Here is a 25,624-nt window from a genome sequence, read left to right on the forward strand (position 1 = left end):
GTCTGCTTTGAGCTTATGAGCTTATATTCTAGAAAGAAAGACGAACTCTAATTATTCAATTATTTAAGTAAAACTTGTTAAGTATAATGAAGAACAAAATGGGAACTTCCAAATTGTGTGTGTGTGTGTGTGTGTGTGTGTGTGTGGCATGGGGCAGGGGTGATGATGGTGGCTGTGGTATTTGTGAGAAGGCGTCTTTAAGGAGCAAACATTTAAACTGAAATCTAAAGGTTATGTAGCAGTTAGCTAGGTGAAGGAGAAGAGAAGCTGGAAAATGCTGTATATACAAGGATGGGAAGCAGAATGGTGAATATAAAAAATGGAAAAAAGCCACAGTGGTTACAGTGCAGATACCGAGGAAAGAAGGTGTATGTGCTAGATGGGGCTAGGCACAGGTAGGAGCCAGATCATTTGGGCCTTGTAAGTTATTGAAAAGATTCTGTTATTTATCTCAAGAGCTATGGGAAACTACTGAATTTTTTTAAGGAGCAGGGTGACATTAAATTTTTATAAAATCATTCTGGCTACAGCATGGATAATAAATTATAAGAGGATAAGAGTAGACAGAAGATCAATTAGACTGCCAGAGAAGAGATGATGGTGGCTTGATCTAGAGTGATAAAAGTATCATGATAACAAGTGAATGAAATTGAGACAAATAAGAGGGGCTTTGTAAGCTCAATAGGCCAAATGGTTGAATATTACGAGTGGGGGAGAGAGTGATGTCAAGAAGGACTCTCAAATTTCAGGCCTGGGCAACAGAGCAGACTGCAGTGCTTATCACCGAAATAAGAAACACTGGAGGAAAGCCAGATATTTCACTTTTTGTTGGCGGGTTGAAGCAGAGGTTAGAATTCCTAAGTTCAGTTTTGGAAATGTATTAATATAGCTGGGAAACAACAATAAAGGTCAAGAATATTGTACACTTGATCTTAGCCAAAAGGCCGAGAAGCGATGGGTCAAGAATATTATAAAAAATAGATCTAGTCTTTAAAAATAGGGACATTATTAATACACAGATGATTGTCGAAGTCACAGGTGTGGCTCAAGTTGCCTAGGGAAAAAAATGTAATATGAGAAAAGAGCCTAGGGCCAAGCCTCAAGGAACAGCTATATTTAAAGGTCAGGTGGTAAAGATAACCTTTGTTAGTAAAAACAACCAAAGAACAAAGAGGAACACCAGAATACTGTGGAATCATGTCTAACAGAAGAGAGTTTTAAGAAAGACACAGTAGCCAACAGTGTTAGGTGCAACTGAGAGGACAAACAGCAGAGACTAACAGAGGTTCTGGGATAGTGGAGGAGATGGAATTCAGAGCATAGGTAAAAGAATCCACCTTAGGAAGAGGAAACCCATCCTGCTGAAAAAGGAAAGTAAGAGAAGATGGACACCAACACAGGTAGCTCAATTCTCAATTGAGGGTTTCAGCTTTGTTCTGTGAAACAGAGTGAAGACTGAACAGAATGAACGCAGACATTAGAATTTGTGGTTTAAACAGAGTCAAGAATTTAGATGGAGGCTGGGCGCGGTGGCTCATGCCTGTAATCCCAGCACTTCGGGAAGCTGATACAGGCAGATCAACTTGAGGTCAGGAGTTCAAGACCAGCCTGGCCAACATGGTGAAACTCTGTCTCTGCTAAAAATTAGCCAGGACTGGTGGTGTGTGCCTGTGATCCCAGCCACATGGGAGGCTGAAGCAGGAGAATTGCTTGAACCTGGGAGGCAGAGGTTGCAGTGAGCCAAGATCACACCACTGTACTCCAGCCTGGGCGACAGAGCCAGACACTCCATCTAAAAAAAAAAAAAAAAGAAAAAGAAAAAAAAAATTCAGGTAGAAAAGAAGTCTGGATACCAGGTTCCCTATTATTTCAACACATGAAGTGGAATGGCTGGGGAGACAAAAATCAGTCTTAAGGAGAATAGGAAAATAGAGCCAGGTTGCATGGGTCTCAAGGAAGTCCACATTTTTATAAGAAGTTGGGGGCAGTAACAGTCTGGAAGTGGCAACAGGAAGGATGGCACTGAAATGACCTCCAACCCTGAGGGATTAGGGTTTGAGAAAATACATAGCTACAACTAGAGATAAGTCCAGGGGAAGCAGCATCCCAGAGAAGGAATCAGGTTTCAGCTAAGGCAATGAGGAAGACTATTAGAAGAATGGGGCACATGGGAGGGAGGGAAAGAATGAAAGGTAAAGTCAGCAAAAAAGAAGTACAAAACATGGCGATGAGAGAATGGAAGAAGGCAGGTGTGGGGAGGAGCGGGTGCTCATTCTACGGATATTGCCCATGGGAAGTAGAGAACAGTAAAGAAAACAAAAGAAAGTTACAGAGTCCCCAAGTTCTATGCCAAGATTCCAGGTCTAAAGTTCTTGCTTGCAAGGTGGTAAATGAAAGTGCATGTCTCTGGAAGTGTTTAGCATCCATCAGTGTGATGCTCTGCACTAAAGGAACGTCAAATTAAGTCTGATTCAATGGAGATTCACTATATTAGGAACCCACAAACTTCTGTTTTGCATATGATTATGTTGGGGCACAACCTAACACATTCAGAGTAATAATAAAATCCCTGAAATAAACAGGCTTCCCTCCAAATTTATGCCTTGGATAGAGGCTCTTAGATACAGAAGTTCCAATATAATTGCTTTTTAAAAGGAAGTAATTGCTTTGTGATCATACTTAACACACTAAAAAATAAGTTTCTGCTCAATTTTCTGTGTAAAAGTTTGCCTGGTTTTATTAAAATGAAACATTAAAACCCTTGACTTCATGTTTTAGAGCCTATATGCCACAAAAATGTGGTAAATACCTGCATCATATTATCACAGAACTCAAAAACATTTTTTTGTAGACGGGGGTCTCACTACGTTGTGGCTCATCTTGAACTTCTGGCCTCAAGCAATCCTCCCACCTCAGCCTCCCAAACTGTTGGGAATACAGGTGTGAGCCACTGCATCTGGCCATTCATTCACTAATTTATTATTTATTTATTTTTCAGAGCACTTTTAATTCAGAAGAGGCTTCAGGGAGAAGCTGCCAACCTATGGACTTTAGAATCTCAAGAAGCTGTAAAATTAATCATCAGAGGGGATCTGCAAATCTGTACTGATATCAAGCACTGTTTTAGGCTGAAAAATAAAATGTCTCATGCCTATATACTGTTAATTTTGAAATATATGTAAATACTTTTATGACTAATTTTTAAAGGATGCTAAAATGGAATCTTCATATTCAAAAAGATTAGGAACACACTGTCTATGGAATGCCCTGTTCAACCTGCCAGTCTACACACTCATCACCTCTTCCATTACAGTCCTGACAGATTGTTATCCAGCTGCAACCGTATGATGAAGTCACTTATTCATATAAATGGTCTGAACATTTTCCATAACACTAAGTACACTTCTTTGTAAGGAAACTCGTATTTTTAGACAGCTTTCATTTTGACAAATATACTTTCTTCCCCAGAACTTCTAACACTCTAGAATTACTCAGAATTAGTTTCATCCATTTTGCACATGACAGACCCCTGAAATACTTAAGACAGTTCACATGTCCTTCCTAAGGCTTTTCTCTCACACTCTGTCCTTCAGTCAGGGACGTGACACAATTCCTCATTCTACCACTCTCCTCGTGCCCCTTCAGCATGTATCCATTTGTCTCTCTGAAAGCTCTAAACACAGCACAGCACACCAGATTTGATCTGCCTGTGACAACACACAATAGAATGATTATGTCCCCTGACCTGGACACTATATTTCTATCAGTGTTACCTAAGTCAGGATTTTTAAAGCCTTGTAGTCAGCTAAAAAATTTAGGACTTAAGTCAGCTTTCTCCCATCTTATTTCAATACAAGAGAGTTTTCTGTAGCCAACTGTCCATTAAATCTTACCTTGCTACTATGGGATCATTTATTTCAGCCTATTAAGGTCTTTCAGAATCTTGATTTTTGTCCTCTAACATATTAGCTATTTCTCCCAATTATATGTCATTTGTAAATTTGAGAAAGTTCATTCTATAGTAGCGGTTATTCATTCTTGGCACTTAAATACATGATTTTTTTCATGTTTAAATGTCATGACTAATGACATTACATTAGGAAAACACTAATTTTTATATTTAGTACCTCATTTACATAATTCAAGACATTTTACCTTGCAATAGCTCTGATGAAGTCTAGAGACACTGTGCATTTATATTTTGGTCCATCAAGCTGATCGTCATGGCCAACCAGGGTTAACAGCTGAAGGGTCACTAGAGATGTAATCTAAAAGAGAACATTTTTATAAGAAACTGTTTTAATAAGATTATGTAATACTTTTGTTTCTGAAACATCTTATAGTTTGATAAAGATACATAAGTGAATCACAAAAAACATCTGCAAAGAAAATGACTACTTTGCAATCTGTAAACACAAATTTGTACATGTTTACTAGTCTGACAACTAGGACTAGTTGTCAGAGTCCTCGTTTTTTTTTTTTTTTTTTTTTTTTTTTTAGAGATATGGTCTCGCTCTGTTACCCAGGCTACAGTGCCATGGCTTGATCACAGTTTATTGGAGTTTCAAATTCCTGGGCTCAAGTGGTGCTCTCAACTCAGCCTTCCCAAGTGGCTGGGACTACAGGCACATGCCCACCACACCTAATTTTTTTATTGTTTTGTAGAGACAGGGTCTCACTGTGTTGTCCTGGCTGGTCTTGAACTCCTGGCTTTGTGATTCTCCTGCCTTGGCCTCCCAAAGGGTCGGTGATACAGGAGGGGAAGGCAGGGAAGTGCTGGGTAGAGAAGGGCGTGATCCCTGGCTAGTGCTCCACCCCCAAGTCTGTGCCCACAGACCTAGGTAAGGACTGGCATTTCAGTTTTCGTGCCTAAATGTTACATTTTCCAAGACCACCTTGGCAGCCACGCCCCCATCCTGAGCCTATAACAACCCCCAGACCCTAGCAGGTAGAGATACAAGCGGCTGGACATTAAGAGGAATACATCGGCGGAAGAACACACAAGCGGCTGGACAGCGACAGGAACATACCGGCAGACACCTGCAGATGCCAGCAGGCCATCTATGGTGGGACGACACAGAGTTTGGCCAAGAACGGCTAGACTTCAGGGGAAAACCACCTTCCCACTCTATCCCCCTTCGGGCTCCCTATCCATCTGCTGAGAGCTACTTCCACTATTCAGTAAAACCTCGCACTCATTCTCCAAGCCCACATTTGATCTGATTTTTCGGTACACCAAGGCAAGAACTCGGGATACAGAAAGCCCTCTCTCCTTCCGATAGGGCAGAGGGTCTAACTGAGCTAACACAAGCCACCTACAGATGGCAAAACTAAAAGAGCACACTGTAACACACGCCCACTGGGGCTTCAGGAGCTGTAAGCATTCATCCCTAGATGCTGCTGTGGGGTCAGAGCCCCACAACCTGTCCGTGAGCATGCTCCCATTAGAGGTTTGAGCAGCAGGACACTGAAGAGGCGAGCCACTACCCCTGCGAGGGGGACGAGGGAACTTTTCCTGTTTCACTGGGATTCCTGGTGTGAGTCACTGCACTCAGCCCAACCAAGAGTCCTAGTTTAACAACTGATTCAAACCATCAGTCCTTAAGAATTCTACTAGAGACAGCTTTGTTTCATTAGTGACTCAGACACATGACTGCCAAACCTTTAAAAGCTGCAAATAAAGCACATTCCTTCTCTAAACATTTTACAGAATTTCTATCTAAATAACTCAGAATACAAAATCTATACTCCTTTGGGAATAAAACAATTATAATATGGATTTAGGCCTTTTTAAGAGTTGGGTAGCTGGTTAGATAAAAGATAAGAAATACATCCTTCAGAACTGGGCTTAGTCTTGGTTTAAAACCTTCTTTTTTTTTTTTTTTTTTTTTTCCTGAGGCAGGGTCTCACTCCATTATCCATTCTGGATTGCAGTGGCACAATCATGGCTAACTGCAGCCTCAACCTCCCCAGACTCAAGTGATCCTCCCACAGCAGGCTCCTGAGTAGCTGGTACTATAGGCACATGCCACCACACCCAGCTAATTTTTTGTACTTGTTGTAGACATGGGGTTTTGCCATGTTGCCCAGGCTGCTCTTGAGCTCCTGGGCTCAAGTGATGCACCTACCTAGCCTCCTAAGTGTTGAGATTACAGACGTGAGCCGCCGCACCCAACCACTGCTTTAAAACTTACTGCTGATCATGTACTCAGGAAAATACCAGAAGGATTATTAGTAAAAGCAAAAGTGTATTTTGATAGGTCAAAATTAAAGTACAAAATCACTTAACATTCATAAGGCCAACTAAAATATTAAGTTCCTTGAAATCTAAGAAAGGAAGCTGATCCAAGAAGTGAAATTCTTTGAGTGCCCATTGTCTTCTCCTAATTTCTTATTTTTATCTCCCATAGGCCAGCAGGAAAAAGAGTCAGCAATGGCAGTAAGATAACATTTGGAGACTTAGTTACCTGTAATTGTTCAGTGGCAATATGAGTAAGAGTTTTAGGTTACGCGATGTGTAATACCTAATCATATGTCTTAGGAATTAAAATGCTCACTTAATTTGGGACTAATACTTTACAGATGCTAAGTAAACATCCTATGAATAATAAAAACACTAATAGCAGTAGTAATTTGCTTGGTACTAAGTACTCTATACACACTATCTCATGTTATTCCTCATTACCCTCATGTCCACAAGGTGGACATTATTATACTTTTTTTTTTTTTTTTAAATAAATGAGCTTTAGAGATCTTAAGTAACTTTCCCCATATTCCAGATCTACTGGCTTAGCAAGAATTCAAGAATCCATGATTATCTTACTATACTACATTTCCCATTACCATTTTGAAGGGAAAATTGTCATGCAGTATTCAGTCTGCGATTACTTTACTAACAAATCAAAGGGTGAACAGATAATAAATATATAGAGTATCTTATGTAGAGAAAATCCTATATTCAGTAAATATGAAACATTATTTCAACTGGAAAAGCAATTTATGTTAATACATCAAAATACAAAGCTCTGCATTCAAAAGGCTAAGACTTTAATTTCTAATTCAGTATCAATAATTAGGTTACATCTTGAAATATCTTACAAATATTCTGTGTGTGTGTTGAAAAGAATATGTATTTTGCAACTGTTACGTGCTTTGTTACATGTCTATTGCTTTGTTACATATACGTCTATTACACAAGACACATATGTAACAGACATTATTTGTATGGTTAAATCTTACATATACCATTTTTAAAATCTGCCTGATCAAAACTGACACAGGTATTAAAATTCTTCCGTTATCACAGAATCTTTTTCTGCTTTGTATTTTTTAAGCTACGTTACTAGGTAACGTACATACAGATTTAAAATTACGTTTTGTTGACAAACCTTTTCATTATAATAACCCTTTTTTTCTCCAGTAATGTCTTAGCTTACGATGTATTTTTTTCTAATCTTAATATAGCTATATTAGCATTCCTTTATGTGCTCTGCCTTTTTCTTATGTTACTTTTCATGATTCTACTTTCAAGGTTCATGTTTTCTCAATTTAAAACAGTTCTCATGTAAATAACATATAGTGGGATTTTGTTTTTATAGTCACTCTGACAACTTTTACCTTTCATTAGGACCATAGACTCCATTTATTATTATTTTTTTTTTGAGACAGAGTCTTGCTCTGTCGCCCAGGCTGGAGTGCAGTGGCCGGATCTCAGCTTACTGCAAGCTCTGCCTCCTGGGTTTACGCCATTCTCCTGCCTCAGCCTCCTGAGTAGCTGGGACTACAGGTGCCTGCCACCTTGCCCGGCTAGTTTTTTTTTTTTTTTTTTTTTTTGTATTTTTTAGTAGAGACGGGGTTTCACCGTGTTAGCCAGGATGGTCTCGATCTCCTGACTTCGTGATCCACCCGTCTCGGCCTCCCAAAGTGCTGGGATTACAGGCTTGACCCACCGCGCCCGGCCCATTTGTTTTTAATATAGCTAACGATTTTCTAAAAATTTTTTTCTACCTTTATATTGACCTATTTGTCCTTTCCTTTTTCTCATTCCTTTCTTACCTTTTGTTGTAATTATATTTTCTTATCTCTTTTTACTTTTACTACTTTGTAAGTAGTTCTATAGTCCTTTTAATTTGAATGTCCATTTTGATTTCTTTTTTGGCTCTTCTGCTAGTTTGGAAGTCCTCCTTTATTTCCAACTTACAGAGTTTTTCCAGTTTTTTGTTTTGTTTTCGGAGGATCACAGAAGGTGATCTGCACACTAGCAATCCTCTGAAATTTGTTGAGGCCACTAGGTTCTCTGGGAGGAAAGAAAGGTGCATAGGAACCTGGGTGTCACTGTGACAGACTGAAAAGGATCATGGTGGCCACCTTGTCTGTTACGCCCACCAGGCCCCTTCTTGCTTTATTCCAAGAATGTCTCCAGTTGATGATGGCAGAGCCCAGAGCATGCCCACCATGTGGGATGACTTACCCCAGGCAAATGAGGTGCAGGGTAACAAGAGTTTTTTCTCTTACTTATTAAGGTATCTGCATAATATCCTACATTTTGCCTCTTAGCCTGCAAAGTCTAAAATATTTACTATGTATCCCTTTACTGAAAAGGTTTGCTGACCTCTGCATTAGAAGATTGCTAGATTCACATTGTTAATTTAACTAACATTAAAACTAAGAAGTTTAGTAACTTGCTCAAAGTGATCATTACTGGATGGTGCCAGAAACTCACTTGACTAGAACTTAAATCTCCTAACTCCAACTCCAAAACTTTTTAAAAACATGCCTAAGTTGTGATCACAGCTAAGAGAGTGCACATCTAACAGATGTATTATACTCTTGCCTGAAAAGAGTGTGTTCTAAAAGAATTAGGATGATCTGCAAAATAGTCATAGAGGGAGAATTCAATAGAATAAACCCAATAGTATGCCTCTAGTACTAAGATGCAAGACTCTTTGCCCATTAACTTAGATATCTGCTATATGCTACAAGTTTGCATCCACTGTAGAGGTGGAGCTGTCTGGCTGTCACTTAAGGTATTAAGATCATCCAATTATCTCATTCCCATTCTCACCACTGGGCCCATTTGGATTCCATACTTAATCTTCTATTTTCAGAAGAGAGAGAACATAGTTTAAGAGAAAAAAAACATTCAAAGTTAGTAAGATCTATCTTTTGCCACTTGCTAGCAGTAGACTTCAGATTGGTCAGTTAAACAATGTAGACCTCAATTTTCAAAACTAAAAATCATCATAATAATCTTTCAGCCACACAGGGATGTTCTAAATATTTATAACTATAAATGAGCACCAAAAAACTGTTAGAATAAATGTTTTCAGTAAAATTGCAGAATACAAAAATCAACAAACATGTCTATACACTTACAATGAACTATCAAAAAAGAATATTTAAAAAAATCTCATTTACAACAGCATCAAAAAGAATAAAACATGTAAGAATAAATTTAATCAAGAAGGTGAATTATTTATACACTAAAAACGAAAAAACATTGATGAAAGAAATTCAAGAAGACACAAATAAGTGAAAAGATACCTGTGTTCAAGGACTGGGAGAATTATTATTATTAAAATATCCATACTACCAATGCAATCTACAGATTCAATGCAATCTCCATCAAAATTCCAATGGCATTTTTCACAGCTGGAAGTATCACAATTCCTGATTTCAAAGTATATTATTAATACAAAACTATAGCAATCAAAACAGTATGGTAATGGCATAAAAATGGACACACAGATCCACAGAACAGAAAGTCCGGAAATGAAACCACACATATAAGGTCAATTAATCTTTAACAAGGGTACCAAAAATACACTATGGGAAAAGGATAGTCTCTTCAATAAATGGTATTGGAAATATTGGATATCCACATGCACAAAAAATAAAAATGAACTCTTATCTTACACCATACACAAAAATTAATTCAAATGGATTAAAGACTTAAATGTAAGACATGAAACAATAAAATTCCTAAAAGTAAACATAGAGAAAAAAATTTTCTGACATTAGTCTTGGCAATGATTTTTTCGATAGGCTGCCAAAAGCACAGGAAACAAAAGCAAAAATAAACAAATGAGACTACATCAAACTTAACAGCTTCTTCACAGCAAAGGAAACAACCAATAAAATGACAAGGCAATCTACAGAATGGGAGAAAAAAAAATAAGGTACATCAAATGGCATAAACAAGGTAACAGAAACAAAATTATATTAGCAATTGTATTAAAAGTAAACGAAATGCTTCAAATAAAAAGACTGAAAAAATCAAACTGCATTTTGTTTAAAAAAGATACATATAAAATGGAAGCATATGTGAAAGTTAAAGGTCAAGGACAAAATTGAGATATGTCACACAAATTCTAATAAAAAGAACAATGATGAAAATATGTTAAACATCAGACAAAACAGACATGAAATGAGGTTTAAAGAAAGGTTCACTTAATAATGATAAAATGCAGGCCCTGAGCTCATATCTCTTACAAGATTAACTGCTTGAGATCTGTATTATGAAGAGAAGAGACATAGAACAGGATGGACAGCCAAGGGATCCAGAAGTCTTCTGGGGAGAGTAAGTATTGCTAAAACCCAAGACAAGACGAATTCAATAGCCTTCCCAGTTTGGAAACAGGTAGAAATCTATAATAGACAGTAGACCTGAAATTTTAATGAACAGGAAGATATGTAGTAAAGAGTGAACACAGTCTTCTATTGCTAAGTATATTAACTTCAATGCTTTCTATTTTTCTGTGAGGGATTCATTTGCTAAAATAGGTTAGTAACAGCTATTTGAAAAATCATGCATTGAACTCTTTAATTTAAAGACAGTTCTCCTTAGTACTTTTTTTAATACAGAAGAAAACATTAATTACCTTGTACTTTGCCACTGACATTTCCTTATAATATTTCTCATAACTGATACTTTCCTGTTAAGTCAAACACTCACATATTTAGATTCTTTAATTGAAACTGTATGCTAAATTACTTTTTCCACAATTTTTTCACAGAAAAACAAAAAATGTGTCTTTAATATAGTTAAGTTAGGTCTTAACAGTTTGTTACTTTTAGCACATTAGTTATAACAAATGTCCAAAGGCAGAAAGTTGGAACAACAGGTCCTTGAAGTCACTTTCAGTTCTACCAGGATTCCATGGCTAAATTAATCATGTAAATTGTGCAAAGGATATAATATCACTTCAGCTGAAGATGTAGCAGCTAAAAGGCACTTCCAGAATATTAATAAGATGACTGATCAGTTTTTTTATGGGTAGGGCTAATTTAGGAAAAGCTAATACATTAAAAGAACTAAACCTAAAAAAAGCAATTAAATTAGAATGTGATTTTTCACATTAAAAAAAACTCATTTCAGTCTTTTGTTATTCAGATATTCAGGAGAATATCTATTACAGAAAGCAGTGAACAGGCCAGGCGTAGTGGCTCACACCTGTAATCCCAGAACTTTGGGAAGTGGAGGCAGAGGCAGGTCGATCACTTGAGGCCAGGAGTTTTAGATCAGCCTGGTCAACGTGGTGAAACCTCATCTCTACTAAAAATACAAAAATTATCCAGGCATGGTGGCACGCGCCTTTAATCCCAGCTACTTGGGAGGTTGAGGCATGAGAACTGCTTGAACTCAGGGAGTGGAGGTTGCAGTGAGCTGAGATCGCACCACTGCACTCCAGCATGGGTGACAGAGCAAGACTCTGTCTCAAAAACAAAAATAAAAAAATAATAATAAAAAGGAGTGAACAAATGTACTAAATATTTAAAGGTACTTTCCCAGTTTATTAAAATTTTGCTAGAGTAAAATTGAAAACAAAATCAAGCACAAAGATTAATTAGTGGAGTCAACATTTTGAATCTCAAACGTATTAGTTTATTAACTTACTAAATGAAAACTTCTGGAAAAATACATATAAAACTTTAAAAATTATTTCTATACATGCATAAATAGCAGAATATTCACCTTCCTCTCTATTATCCAATCTTTAAATTAGCTAATTTTTATTTCCAACTACATATCCATGAAACTCTTAAGGACTTACTCTAGGTACTGTGCATTTAAAAATAAGGCTGGGTGCAGTAGCTCACACCTGTAATCCCAGCACACTGGGAGGCTGAGGCAGGCAGATTATCTGAGCTCAGGAGTTCGAGACGAGCCTGGCCAACAGGGCAAAATCCTGTGTTTACTAAAAATACAAAAAATTAGCTGGTCGTGGTGGCATGTGCCTGTAATCCCACCTATTCAGGAGGTTGAGGCAGGAGAATCGCTTGAACTTGGGAGGTGGAGGTTGCAGTGAGCAAAGATCATGCCACTGTATTCCACCCTGGGCAACAGAACGAGGCTCTGTCTCATAAATAAATAATGAATAGGATCAGAGAAAATATTTATTTACTTCCTTGCTCTACTTTAAATGTTCATGACCATATGATGAACTCAAATCTCCAGGCTAGTATTAATACCTACATAGTCTGATATGGTCAGCGTGGACCTGACAAAAAGTCTCTAGACAGTGAGTACTCAGATTCATCGTGGTGTCTCAGTTTCATGTGTATGAATGTATATGTATAAATAAGGGAGAGGTGGGGCAGAGCCTTTCCCATCTAACTGCCTGAGACCTGTACTATAAAGGAAAAAGACACAGAACAGGATGGGCAACCAAGGGATACAGGGATCTTTGGGGGAAAGTAAATATTGCTGAAAGCCAAGATAAGACAAATAGCCTTCTTAGTTTGGAAACTTGTAGAAATCCATAATGAGAGTACGCCTGACAATTTTAATGAATGGGAGATACACAGAAAAGAGTTAACATAGTCTTCTATGGCTAAGTATATTAACTTTGACCCTTTTTATTCAGTGACACATCTGTGACTTACAGAAAAGAGATACACAGCAGTCATGCCTGTTGTTAGGTCCCCGAATGCAGGGAGTGATTTACACAAAGTCTCTAGTTCCAGCATGGAATAATAAATTGAAATACTTTGCAGTAAATAAATTAATGATTTAGAAGGACTTAATCTCTGTTGGAAAAAAAGCTCTGTAAATAATAATGGTAAAACATTCTGTAATCTTTCTTTAGCACTAATTTACAGAAGGCTTCTTGTTCAATTGAGCTTTGAATTACCATGGAACACATTTTAAGAACAAACATGAACAAACAGCCTAGACAGAGGGTTAGAAAAAAGATAAATACAGAAGAATTTCCCACCCAGACAGGATGATGCATAGATTCATATTTGTTATTCTTTCCTGCTAAGTACAACTATAAATCCTGGAAATAATATAAGAGGCGACCAAAAGAGGACTCTGAAAGGTAGAAAGAAGTAGGTGGGCTGCTTACGGACCCTAGGGCTACAAAAACAATATAGAGGGTGGGAGTCTTAGAATTCCCCAACCAAGAGCGAAAGGTGAACCAAGCCTAGCACTTCCCAATCCACAACTGAGCAACAAAAGGCTACCCAGGTAGGCTCATTCCTCCCCTGGATTAAAGAGGAATCCTGACCAAAGAACTGGCAATTCTATATCTAGCAAAACTATCCTTCAGGAATAAAGTGGAAATAAAGACATGCTCGAACTAGGTAAAACTAGAGAATTTGTCACTAGCAGTTGATCTTCAAAGAAGAGCAAAAGGAAGTTCTTCAAACAAAAGAAAATAATAAAAGTGAAAGAACGAACAGTGGAAACAGCAGATTTCTGGATAAATACAAGAGAATATCTCCTCATGAGTTTTCTGAATCACATTTGATTAAACATTTTAACATCTTTTGATACGCAAGACAGTATCTGAAAAAGTGGGAAAGTTAAAGTATGGTTTCCATACTTCACTTCAAGTGGTAAAACACATATGCCTTATAAAACTAAGCAGGCAATTACCGTATTACCCTGCAATTGCACTTATGCATTTATCCCAGAGAACTGCATGTTCACATAAAAACCAGTACATAAATGTTCCCAACAGCTTTAATTGTAAGCCAAAACACGGGAAAGAACCCAGATATCCTTCAACAGGTGAATGGTTAAACAAACTGTGGTACATCTACACCATAGAATACTCCTCAGTAATTAAAAGGAATGAACTATAATGCATGCAAAAATTGGGATGAATCTGAGGAATTATCCTGACTCAAAAAAGTTAATTCCCAAGTATTATATACTACATGATTATGCTTAAACAAATTCTTGAAATGACAAAATTCTAGAGATAGCAATTAGCAGTTAACAGGAATTGGGGAAGGTGAGGGAGACAGGAAGGTATGGTCATCAATGAGTAACACGGAGAATCCTTGTGATAATGGAACCGGTCTTCACTGTGGTGGTGAATTAACAAAACTATACACAGGATAAAATTTCATATAACCAAATATATATAGATGTACACAAAAGAATACATATAGAATACTGAGATCAGTAGATTGCATTAATGTCAATTTCCTGGTTGTGATATTTTACTATAGCTTTGCCAGATGTTACCATTGTTGGGAACCAGTAAAGGACACAAAGGAAGAGACAGTACATATTATGTTTTACAACTGTGTGTGAATCCATAATTATCTCAAAAAAGCTTAATTAAAAAATAAAACACTAATAACGTACTCAAAATACAGACGACTTGGAGAAATACCTTGTAAACTTTCAGAATAAATTTTATCTCAAAATGTTTTAAGCAGCTATGAAGCTACAAAAATCTACTTACAAAAATAAAAACACTTTTTAACCCTTATTTGTAAGTATTTTTAAATCTTTCCTACTTAAAGGCAGATGATTAGTTATGACTTGGGGCTCAGACTCAAGGAAGATTTGTAGCTACTGGTTTCATGCTGTGAGTCCATAAAGGTCCTTACAAAGTTGCCACAAACCTGTGACTAGTAAAACTTACTACTTCCTCTACAGCAAAGGAAGATTATAGCAAAAGTATTACTCTATAAATCCCAACCTGAGTGTTCTATTTTTCCAAATTCTTACTTTATATATTTTTTTGATGATAAAAGTTGTTTTTATTTGTTTTGGGGCTATAAAAGCCAACTGCACTTCAAATGTATTAAATATAAAATTTTCAACATAAAAATAATTGCACAATAAAATTCTGAGCTTGCCCATCAGGACTTGAAACTTTGGAGATCAATAACTCACTTAACAGATGAGGAAAGAGACATCATAAAAGGACAACTGGCATTATCAGTCCCTAGTCAGTCACCCACACAAATGAATGTTCCCAAATATTTAATCCACAAGGCCTAATGAAAAATAATACAACACATATGTCGTGCTAAAGGTTTACTAGAAAACATTTTAGAGCTGTAACAACAAATTTTAAATTAAGCACTCATTTTAAGAATACTTAACATATTAAAAACATTTAGCCAAAATAATACTTCACATTGGGTGTTGATGATTAGAAAATGGTTTGCCAAGACTACTGCTACTGTCTATGTGCTTTTATCTTTTCTTCTGCTGTTTTTCAAAATTCCTGAGAACGACACCTATGTATTTTGGCATTCACTCCTTCCTTCAGGTTCTAGCAGAGGATATGGACAAAACTTGAGGGGCAGGGGTCAGGGAAAGACAGCTATAGGAACTAATTAGTACTATTAATGATCATGGTAATTAGTGGTATATGGACTGGAATTTATTATTGTATCTACAATGACAGACATTGTGCATCCTCAGTTCTCACAAAAATCCTCCCATGATTACTATAAATAAATCTCTCTTTTCCAGATGAGGACACCACCTCAGAGAGGTTAGTAAATTGCTCAAGGTCACGAAGCTAACAATGGTTAAGAACAGCACTGGGTTTGAATACTATCTGAATCCAAAGCCCATATTCCTTATACTACCCCAAACAAGGAGCTGTAGAATACAAAGAGATAATTTTGTTGGAAGAGATTAGGAAAGCTTTATGGAAGAAGGAAATGACAACTCCAGCTTGCTTTCTATAGTGAAGGCGACAACTATTAGTATGTTGGAGAAGTAAGAAACCCAGGAGAGCAGGCAATGCAAGTAAAATAGAGAAAAAGCTTTAAATGAAATTGTAGCAATAAGGACAAAGAAGTATCTCAATACAGTATAGGCAAACGTCCTGCCACAGGGATATAGAATAACCTTGAGAAGTAACAATTAACAATACTGTGAACAAAATTGTTAGATGTGTGAGTTTGATGTCACAAAAGTAAAACATTAATGTGGAACTGATTTAACCTAATGACAGGTTAATTTTTCCTAAGTCAGATTATATATTACATTAAACATTAAATTGCTGTTTTTAAGGTTTAACTTTTAAAAGGTAAATATTGGCCAAGGACGGTGGCTCACACCTGTAACCTCAGCACTTTGGGAGGCCGAGGCAGGCGGATCACTTGAGGTCAGGAGTTCAAGACCAGCCTGGCCAACATGGTGACACCCCAGGTCTATTAAAAATACAAAAATTAGCTGGGTGTGGTGGTGCATGCCTGTAGTCCCAGCTACTTGGGAGGCTGAAGCAGGAGAATCACTTGAACCTGGGAGAGAGAGGTTGTAGTGAGCAGACTGTGCCACTGCACTCCCACCTGGGCGACAGAGTAAGACTCTGTCTCAAAAAAAAAAAAAAAAAAAAAAAAAAAAAAGGTAAATTTAAGGTTGGGGGAAAGCATGATTTCTTAAATTCAGAAATTTTTAGATTACATTGAAGATGGTATCCCAAAGCAGTTTCTTTACATTCACAACTACAACTCATAAAATATTAAATACATTAAAAGCAAGGGTAATGAAAAGGTCTTTTTCTGAAACCCTAGAATCATTTTCAAGCAAAGTCATCTTAATTATTTAGGTAAATTTAAATTTTGTGGGAAAATTATAACTCCCTTTCTGAGTTTCTACACCCTATGAAGATATATTCTATTGTCAGTAATGTTCAGATTTTAGGGGATTATATACTGCTTTCCACAGCTGCTTTTCTTGTCCATTTTGTCAAGCTCAAAGTCAAATGAATACAACTCAAATGAATAAAAAAAGTAGCCTAGGGAGTGGGTTCTCTTTTTCAAAGTCAGGATTTAGATTTCATGTTAGAAAATACAGAACAAAGTTTTGTTTTTGTTTTTAAAAAATTGTATTAAAAGTCAGTGGTTTTACTACTAAGTTTTTAGTCATGTTTTCCACTGATGTTTTTCCTCAAAATAAAAATTGTTATTTTGTCCTCCTCAGTTTAAACAAATCCCCTAAAAATCTGAAGCATCTTGTCATCAGAGAGAATAGTACTTCCCTAGCTTTCACACATTAGCAGCATTCTGACACTGCTTAACGTATGTTATTTCACCTTAGCTTAAAATAATCAATCTATCTGACTCAAAAGCCACAGTATATATTCCTTCCTTTGACTAGGTCTTACATTGTGACTGAGGCATTCACAAAGAAAAATGAAAAATGATAATCTCTTTATGTGTACAATATTTGTAGATTTACATCTTAAATGGGGTTATACGATATTTGTTTAATCTTTGCTCTGTGTACTATTATGTCCTTTGTTCTCATCTGCGTAGGGGATGAGCTGATTATTTATGTCATAACAATAGGAGTTCATGTACCACAGTGAGGATTTTTTTTTCCTTAATCTGAGAGGCAGCCACTAACAAGCTTCAGCTGGAAATGCTTGATGTAAAAACAGTGTGAACCTGTTCTTGGGCTAATAAACTGTTCTTTCTGCCAACAAAAGAAAATCAATTTACAACTGTAATTAATTTTTAACATGCTCATTATTTTTATACGTTCACAGGTTGTTATATGTCCACTGACTTATGAAATATCCTATCCTGCTTGTCCTGGAGGAGCTTCACAATCTGAAACATACTAAATTATTTAAATAAATGAACTTAACACATGAAATGTCAGTGTATGAGTTCCACACAACCCAACAAGCACCACATTTGATCTGAATTCAGGAGACTTGATGGTTCATGGCATATATCAAGAGAGCTCAACTGACATTTTTACACACACAAAGCAGAGGTGGTAAATGCAGCACAGGGCAGAAATAGGCAAATATCACCAAAGCAGTTCAACTTTAAATCACCACCATGATTTTTCATTTCAAAAAAAAAAAAAAAAGGGAGAGTGGTTTGCTAGTCTTCAAATAGGCTCAGATAAACAAAGAGTAGCATGTATGTTTATACATAGAGCAACTGAAGATAAAGCCTCTAATCTCTGGAACTTTTTAGCATGCAAACTGACTGCAAATCTTTAGCAACCACAAAGACCATAACTACATGTAAGGAGAATGGGAGGTCATTCAATGAATGACTCTCATGTTCATGGATGGCATTGTGCAAGAGATACAAAAATGAACAGACATCGTCTATGCCCTCAAACATCAGGGTAGTTGGAGACAAACACATAAAATGGAAATGACATAAAATGAGTGCTATGTTAGTATTATAATATGCATAAACATAATTATCTGATTATAGAGAAGAAAATGAACTAAAAGGGAGGTAGGCAAAGTGCAGATTCACTGAGAAATGACATTTGGGAGATGGACCATGATGTGTAAAAAGAGAGCTCAATAGTTGTAAGGGGAGAGTATATGCAACAATATAAAAACATTTAAAGTTAGTGTGTTTTCAGAGAGGAAACAGCTTATTGTGAATGGTATATATGGTGAACGAAGGAAGGAGTAGAAATTGGGGCCAAATTATGAAGGACCTTGCAATAAATGCTACTGAATGTAGACTTGGTTCTGTAGATAATGTAACTCATCAAAAAAAGTGTAACCAGAAAAGAAAGACTACATTGATTTTTCAAGATTTATGCTGATGACTCTATGGATGATGAACCAGCAAGTGCCTAGTGACAAGGAGAACAGATAGAAAGCTGGTGCAACTGCCTAATAAGGAAGCTACCAATTTAAGGTAATGTCAGTGAGGGTGGAAAAAAAGGAATATGTTTAAGAGACATTTGTATTTAGGAGGAAAAATAGACTGGACTTGACCAAGTAAATGAAGGGGAGAAAATTTGACGGTTCAGAGATAATTTCTCCATTTAGCTAAACTAAAAACTAGAAACTGTATATTATCTTGGTTTTTCTAGCACCTAATAATGTGTATACTACATCGTAGGTGCTTAGTAATGGATGAATTAACAAATGGTTAGTTTTGAAATCTAGGTAAGGCTGAAAACCCAGGGAAAGATTTAGGGAATGATTTGGTTCGGTGCACACCAGTGTGTGACATATATGGGTCATCTAGGTACAGTTCAGGTTCAGCTGGCAATTTGGATGGAGAACTAGAGAATAAGCACTAGAAATATGTATTTCAAAAGCCACCAACATACACACAGCATTTAACCCCAAGGGAGTAGATAAGACAGCTCTGGGTAAACCTAGTTCCCTTTCTTGTTAACTATGGAGGCATGATTACTTTTGATTCTAAGAATTCAATTAACCACCACCATTCGGAGTGACCAAAGGTGAGGGAGCACTCAGGTTCTAAAGGCTACCTGGGCCTAAGAACCCTAATTTTTCATTGAGGAGAAAAGATAAAGACTTCTCTGCAGCACCAGCTACTGCAGTATGTCTACAGATGGGCAGGTGTGGCCAGTCTCCTTCAAAAATCTCCAATTCATTGTGTGCTGACAAGGAATCAAGACAATTTCTTACTGGAAACCCTCTTTAAGTACCAACATGTCTTTTAATCATCTTCTATAGATTTTGTTTTTTGGGGGGGTGGAGTCTTGCTCTATCACCCAGGCTGGAGTGCAGTGGTGCAATCAGTCCATTGCAGTCTTGACCTCCTGACTCAAGTGATCCTCCCACCTCAGCCTTCAGAGTGGCTGGGATTACAATCGCGCACCACCACACGCAGCTAATTTATTTATTGTAGATACAGGGTCTCATACTATGTTGCCCAGGCAGGTCTCGAACTCCTGGGCGCAAATGATCCTCCTACCCCAGTCTCCCAAAGTGCTAGGATTATAGGCATGAGCCATTGTGCCTAGCCAGAAGTATTTTTAAAAGTACCACACATTTCCATAATGAAGATTTTTTTCTAAATCATTTATCTCCTAATCTGTTCCTATTAAAACTCTTCTCATTTAAGCAATCTAGTCATTAAGTTCTATCTAATGCACAAATCTGCCTATACAGCCACTATATATTAGTAGTATGGAATCTCTTAAACATGCATTTGCAAACACATATCCATACAAACTTTTTTGTGTGTTGTCAGCTAAAAATCTGCCAAGTTAAATAAAATTTATTGGGGTTTAATATATTTCCCCCAAAAATGTGAATAAAGGATATACATTTAGTAAACTTATTGGAAGTAACACTAAGCTTTGAGAAAGGTGATTATAAAATATTACCCACACAAAAAAAGTACCAATGTATTATTTTATACAAGAGCAGAAAGCATAATTTATGCAAATTTTTAAACCCCTTAGGCAGTTTTTTTACATGTCACCCTTAGGCACTGGTTTCATTTTTCTAGAGTTCAGTAAAAATGCCTACTGCCGGACTGATACTTTCACAAAGGCAAAGAGAGATTATACTAAGAAATTTAACAGCAGATTTAGAGAAGATAAGAAAATAGCAGGGGAAAACACTGTTCTTTTACAGATGAGAACAAGAAAAACAATCTTTCATCCCTGGGCAGTAAAATAAAATATGCTGTGCTTTTTAGTATCCTTAGTAATAATTAATATTGGTATTCCTTACAACAGTAGTACAGCTAGTAAAAATCATAGGTTAACTTTACTCTTTGCAAACATGAAACATCCCAAAACAGTTTTTTAAAAAATCTCCTGAAGTAGGCATCTATGCAGAGTGGTCTGATGGCAGAACAGTAATATGTCCACACCAGGGGTAGCAGTGTTTGAGAATCTCATTTACCGCACCAGTGGAGACTGAGCATCATGGCAGTGACGCTCTTAGTATCTAGAAAAGAGCCGGCCTCTATCAAACAGCATCCCTGCTGACCTATTCATCAGCGAAGTAGGCATTAAGTAAGGCTCCTTTACCATCCTTGGAATGGAATGCCTCACAATCTCAGTTGTTGTTAAGAAAAAAACATAGTAAGATTATTAGGAAATGTTAGCATTCAAGCTATTTTCTATGATTTACATAATTTACCTTAATAGCATCAAGTATTAGAGTCAAATATTACAGAAACACTGGAATGCTCGTACAGGACAAACGAAATGCAGAGAAATTGCACAGGAAGAGCTCTTCACATTTCTAATACTTTAGTATCCATGGAATTTTAAGGAAAACTGTCACTTTTAGTCACCAAGTTTAATGTCTATAAAGATAATGTCCACACTGAAATCAATTTATATAAATATCTTACAGCTAGATTTTAGGATGTTACTCTTCATGTTTATAAGACTCAAATTGTCATCTGATTAATAAATAGATTAGATATTTTTATCTACTAGATTTCTAGTGTTATCTGACTAGCGTTTCATGAATATAACTACTTTTTGTAGAAATATAAACAAAATGTTATGTAATATGCAAATTAACTTTCAAGGTAAAGACATTTGATAATGATAAAGTCTTCATAAAATTTATTTAAGGTGCTTTTGGTTAAAAATCTATAAAAGTAGTTTGAAATAATGTATATTAAAAAAGGACATGAGTACAATTTTCTATTATGAATATTTCAAATATAGCCATATAACTTTTTAAGAAAATCTACTCAGACTGTATATACTAGACCATATATAATATATTGATTACTTGTCCATAACTTAAGTTCCAAGTCTTGAGATTGTCTGACACCAATGTCATAACTAAATTTAATTGGGTATTAACAAAATTTAGTTATAAATATCAAACAATCACTGCTTCAAACACTAAGTTCAAGGCATGTCAGAAGGAAATATTCAACAAACAGGTTTGTTATGACTCAGTAGAAGACACTTAAATATCTAAGTTATCAAATATTAAGAACTACGTAAGTAAAAACTATTCACTTTAAGTACTTATTAGTATTCACTTTAAGTATTTAAGTATTAGTTCCTTCAGCATATATATGTCCTCACAGTAAATACATATATACACCATTAACTCTAAACGTATAAAATAGAATCTGGTGGCTGTACCAGTACAAATGAAGGGCTGTGGAATCCACAGACACATCTTCATTTCTGTATTCTCTTTATCCAAGATAATGTCTCAAACATAGCAGACACTTAGTAAATATTTGTTAAATGAAATTTTAAGCAGAGAAAGATACATTTAATTCCAACCATGAAAAAAATAAATACTGACTTTGAACTTCAAATGTGAATTAGATTAAAATATTTTTATTTATAAATGTTTTAGAATTAAATAAAAATTAACAACATCTCCTCTTTAGAAAACTGAAAACTATATAAATTTACGACATATCTACCTGTATCTGAAGAAATATGCCAAAATCTATTCTTGGCGTAATAAAACGTTAGCTACCTTAACAAGTACAGTATAGCAAAAACATCTTCCTACAGTTATGGTGAATTACAGATGAAGTATTTGCAAAAAAAATTTTCATAGATAAAACAACTAAATTATCATTCTGCTTTCTGATTGATGATAAATTCATTTGGGAAAAACAATTGGTTTGGACATATCCTATATATCTTATAAAACAACACCTAAATAGGTAGTAAGGTTGTCTAAATGCTATTACAATAAATAAAACCTCTGTAAGAAACGATTGTTGATTCATGACCAAAAAGTTAAATTGATATAACAAATATCTCCAAGTGTATCCATAGTATCATGACATGAGTTCATAAGCAGAAAAGGTACAAACAGAAAAAATATATATTTGTATATTAAACTATGCTATGAAATGTTTACGTTCTTATACATGAAAATAAATTTGAAAAAACTCTAAATTTTTTATTATGTACAACTAAGTACGAAACCACTCAGAAATTAGGTATTAATTATGGAAAAATGCAACTTGTCAATATGGTACACAGAACTGTTTTTTAAAAAGAACTATGCTCATTTTCTTATCTTTCAGCTGTTTCTTGGTATAAATGATATCTCTGACAACCTTAAAGAACGGTACTCCTATTGCTCTTACCTAACTCAACAGTATTGGGGTGGGGGAGGTAAGAATGAGTAAGAAAAGATATAGAACTATAAAAAGAATGAAACAGATAATTCAGAAATTCCCATAGTTTTTTCTTTTAAGAAAAAAAGATAAAATTAAAAAGCATAACCTAGCTTTAATATATTTCTGGAAAAAAAGACAATAGTATTTATTTAAAAGCTGACAAATGGTCTTCAAAACCGTATCTGATCAAATTAAAAATTTAGAAAGAATACCTAAAAACTTTACCCACTTACTGCACGTATTCCATTCTATCTTATGATGAGAGCAGAAAGGAAAGGAGAAAAGAATAAATACCAGAATTAATGCTTTGTCACCCGTGAAGTTCAGGCATATATAGAAGGGCTACATTTATCTTATTGGAATGAAAATTTTAAAAATGACCCAAGATAATGACTGCAAAGTTGTACTAAAGGTAAAAACCAGGTAAGATTAAAATAATAATCTGAAAAAAAAATTTTAAGTCATATTTAAGTTCAATAAATCTGAACATTAACATAAAATGTTAAATGTGCTACTATTCTCTTTACTTACTTGGGAGACTAAAGAGTTAATGAATAGAATTTTATTTAAAATTCAATAGAGAATAAAAAAATTCAGAATAATGTCAACTACAATACAATATTGCTGCTAGTACTATTATAAATTTATTATTCTCAACCAGAATTTTAACAAACTTTAAAGAGTCCTTGAGTTACTATTTTTATAACTTTATTATAGAATAGATTAGATTTAAATGAAATACAATGGAAATAAACTTTTGCTTCAGGAGAATTCTGAATGTCTATATCATACATGATCAATTTATACACGAAAGAAGTTTAAACAATTATTTAAGCAGTAAATCCAGATATAAAAATAACATATCACTATAAAATAAATTCTTAAAACAGGTGAATACAAAAATAATATATGATCATCTCATATAGACACATTATAACTAATATAAAGCAATTTACTTCCAGGTACAAAATATAATTCACTGCCAATTTTATTTACATTTTCATAAAAGTATAAATACACACATACGTGCTTATAATTACATTTTTCAGCAATTTTATTTCCATTCAAATGACTCAGTGTGTTAACAAATTTCTCTAGATGTCAGAGACAGTATTAACAGGTAAAAGGTCTGTTTGTCTGGCTCATCTTAAAGCTAGAATGCCAAAACACTGCCATCTAGTGTTCGTACCAAATAAGCACTTTCAAAACAAATGTGTTTCTGTTTTTCACTTAAAAAATTAAGCGCATGTAGGTTAAATATAAACTGCCATTCCCATGGTTAAGAGTATAATTTTGATAGAAGAATAAAAGGAGAAAGAAGAAAAATAGAAAAGGTCACTGGGAGTCAATGGGAAGAAGAAAATACAAGGCATGTGGGAGAAATACTCTTTGGATGAGAGTCCTGCCACATTTTGTTCTTGAACACAATACATATGTTATTAGATTTTCTTGGATACTTTACTGACCAAGCAAAAGTAAAGATCAACTCCATAGAACTAGTTGCATCTATCCCTACGTACTCCCGGACCCTTTGTATACCCAATGAGAATAACTAAGATCGTATTCCTAAATGACTTGCTATTAAATTAACCTAAATTCATGTATAATAATACTTTAAATATACAAATTTATCGTTTTGATTACAAAATGTTAATTAGAAGAGATAAAGAATAAAAAAATCAGCAACTACAATTGTCAAGTTTGAAAAAAATTTAACTTCATTAACAGACAAAGATGCATTTTGGGCCAAGTTGTTTTCTTAATTATGTAATATTACTCACACTGCTATAACCACGAAGACTGCTGACATTGTTCAACACAGTCAAAGGATCAGAGCAGCTAGTAAATCTCTAAACCAGAAGCCTCCCATTGTTTTTAATTGCTATATTTTTTCCCCAGAGGATAAAACTGCTGAAGAGTTTATTTCTAAAAACAGAAAATGCTCTATGAATGTAAAGTACAATATGTAAGGTACCAATAGTGAGGTGTGACATGTGGTGGCAGTAGTGTTACCATGACTGCTACTGCTAAAATCACAACTACAATGACTACTACTACTACTACTACAATATAACGCCATTCAATTCCAACCAAACCAGGGTGACAGTTCACAAGTTCACACACTTTTCTTCGGATACCTTTCTTCAGATCATATTAACCTTTCTTTCTGAATCTCTAACCTAAACTCTATCCTTTGGAAATAAGGTATCAGTTGATTATAACCTACTATTTCTCTATTTACCCATTTACACATTTCTGTGTAATAAACATGTATCACTAATGTAAATTAGAAATATTTAAAAAACAAAAACTTTTACTCATTCTCCACAGCCAAGCCTCATTTTTCATCTTCTATGAATTCTTTCATCCTGCCCAATCTAGAAGTGATCTCTTTCTGCTCTAAACTCCTCAGGAGCACTATCTAGCATTCATTTACAGCCTTAAGAAAGTATTTTTATGTATACATTTTAATGCCCTAGAATAAATTATAAGCTAATTGAAAGAAAAAACATGTACTATCCTTCATTGTGCCCCTCAC

At 35.5% G+C, this 25,624-nt stretch overlaps 1 protein-coding gene across 1 annotated transcript in view; it reads right to left on the bottom strand.

The window, feature by feature from the left end:
* The window catches only part of ORC5 (origin recognition complex subunit 5), a 66,110-nt gene that overhangs the window by 6,072 nt on the left and 34,414 nt on the right, over positions 1 to 25,624 (bottom strand). The window contains exon 13 of the mRNA XM_007982480.3: positions 4,156 to 4,268. Within this exon, the coding sequence (XP_007980671.3) occupies positions 4,156 to 4,268 (113 nt within the window). The remainder of the gene's footprint in view (positions 1 to 4,155; positions 4,269 to 25,624) is intronic.

This window comes from Chlorocebus sabaeus, chromosome 21, assembly GCF_047675955.1.
Source record: "Chlorocebus sabaeus isolate Y175 chromosome 21, mChlSab1.0.hap1, whole genome shotgun sequence".
NCBI classification, from domain to species: Eukaryota; Metazoa; Chordata; class Mammalia; order Primates; family Cercopithecidae; genus Chlorocebus; species Chlorocebus sabaeus.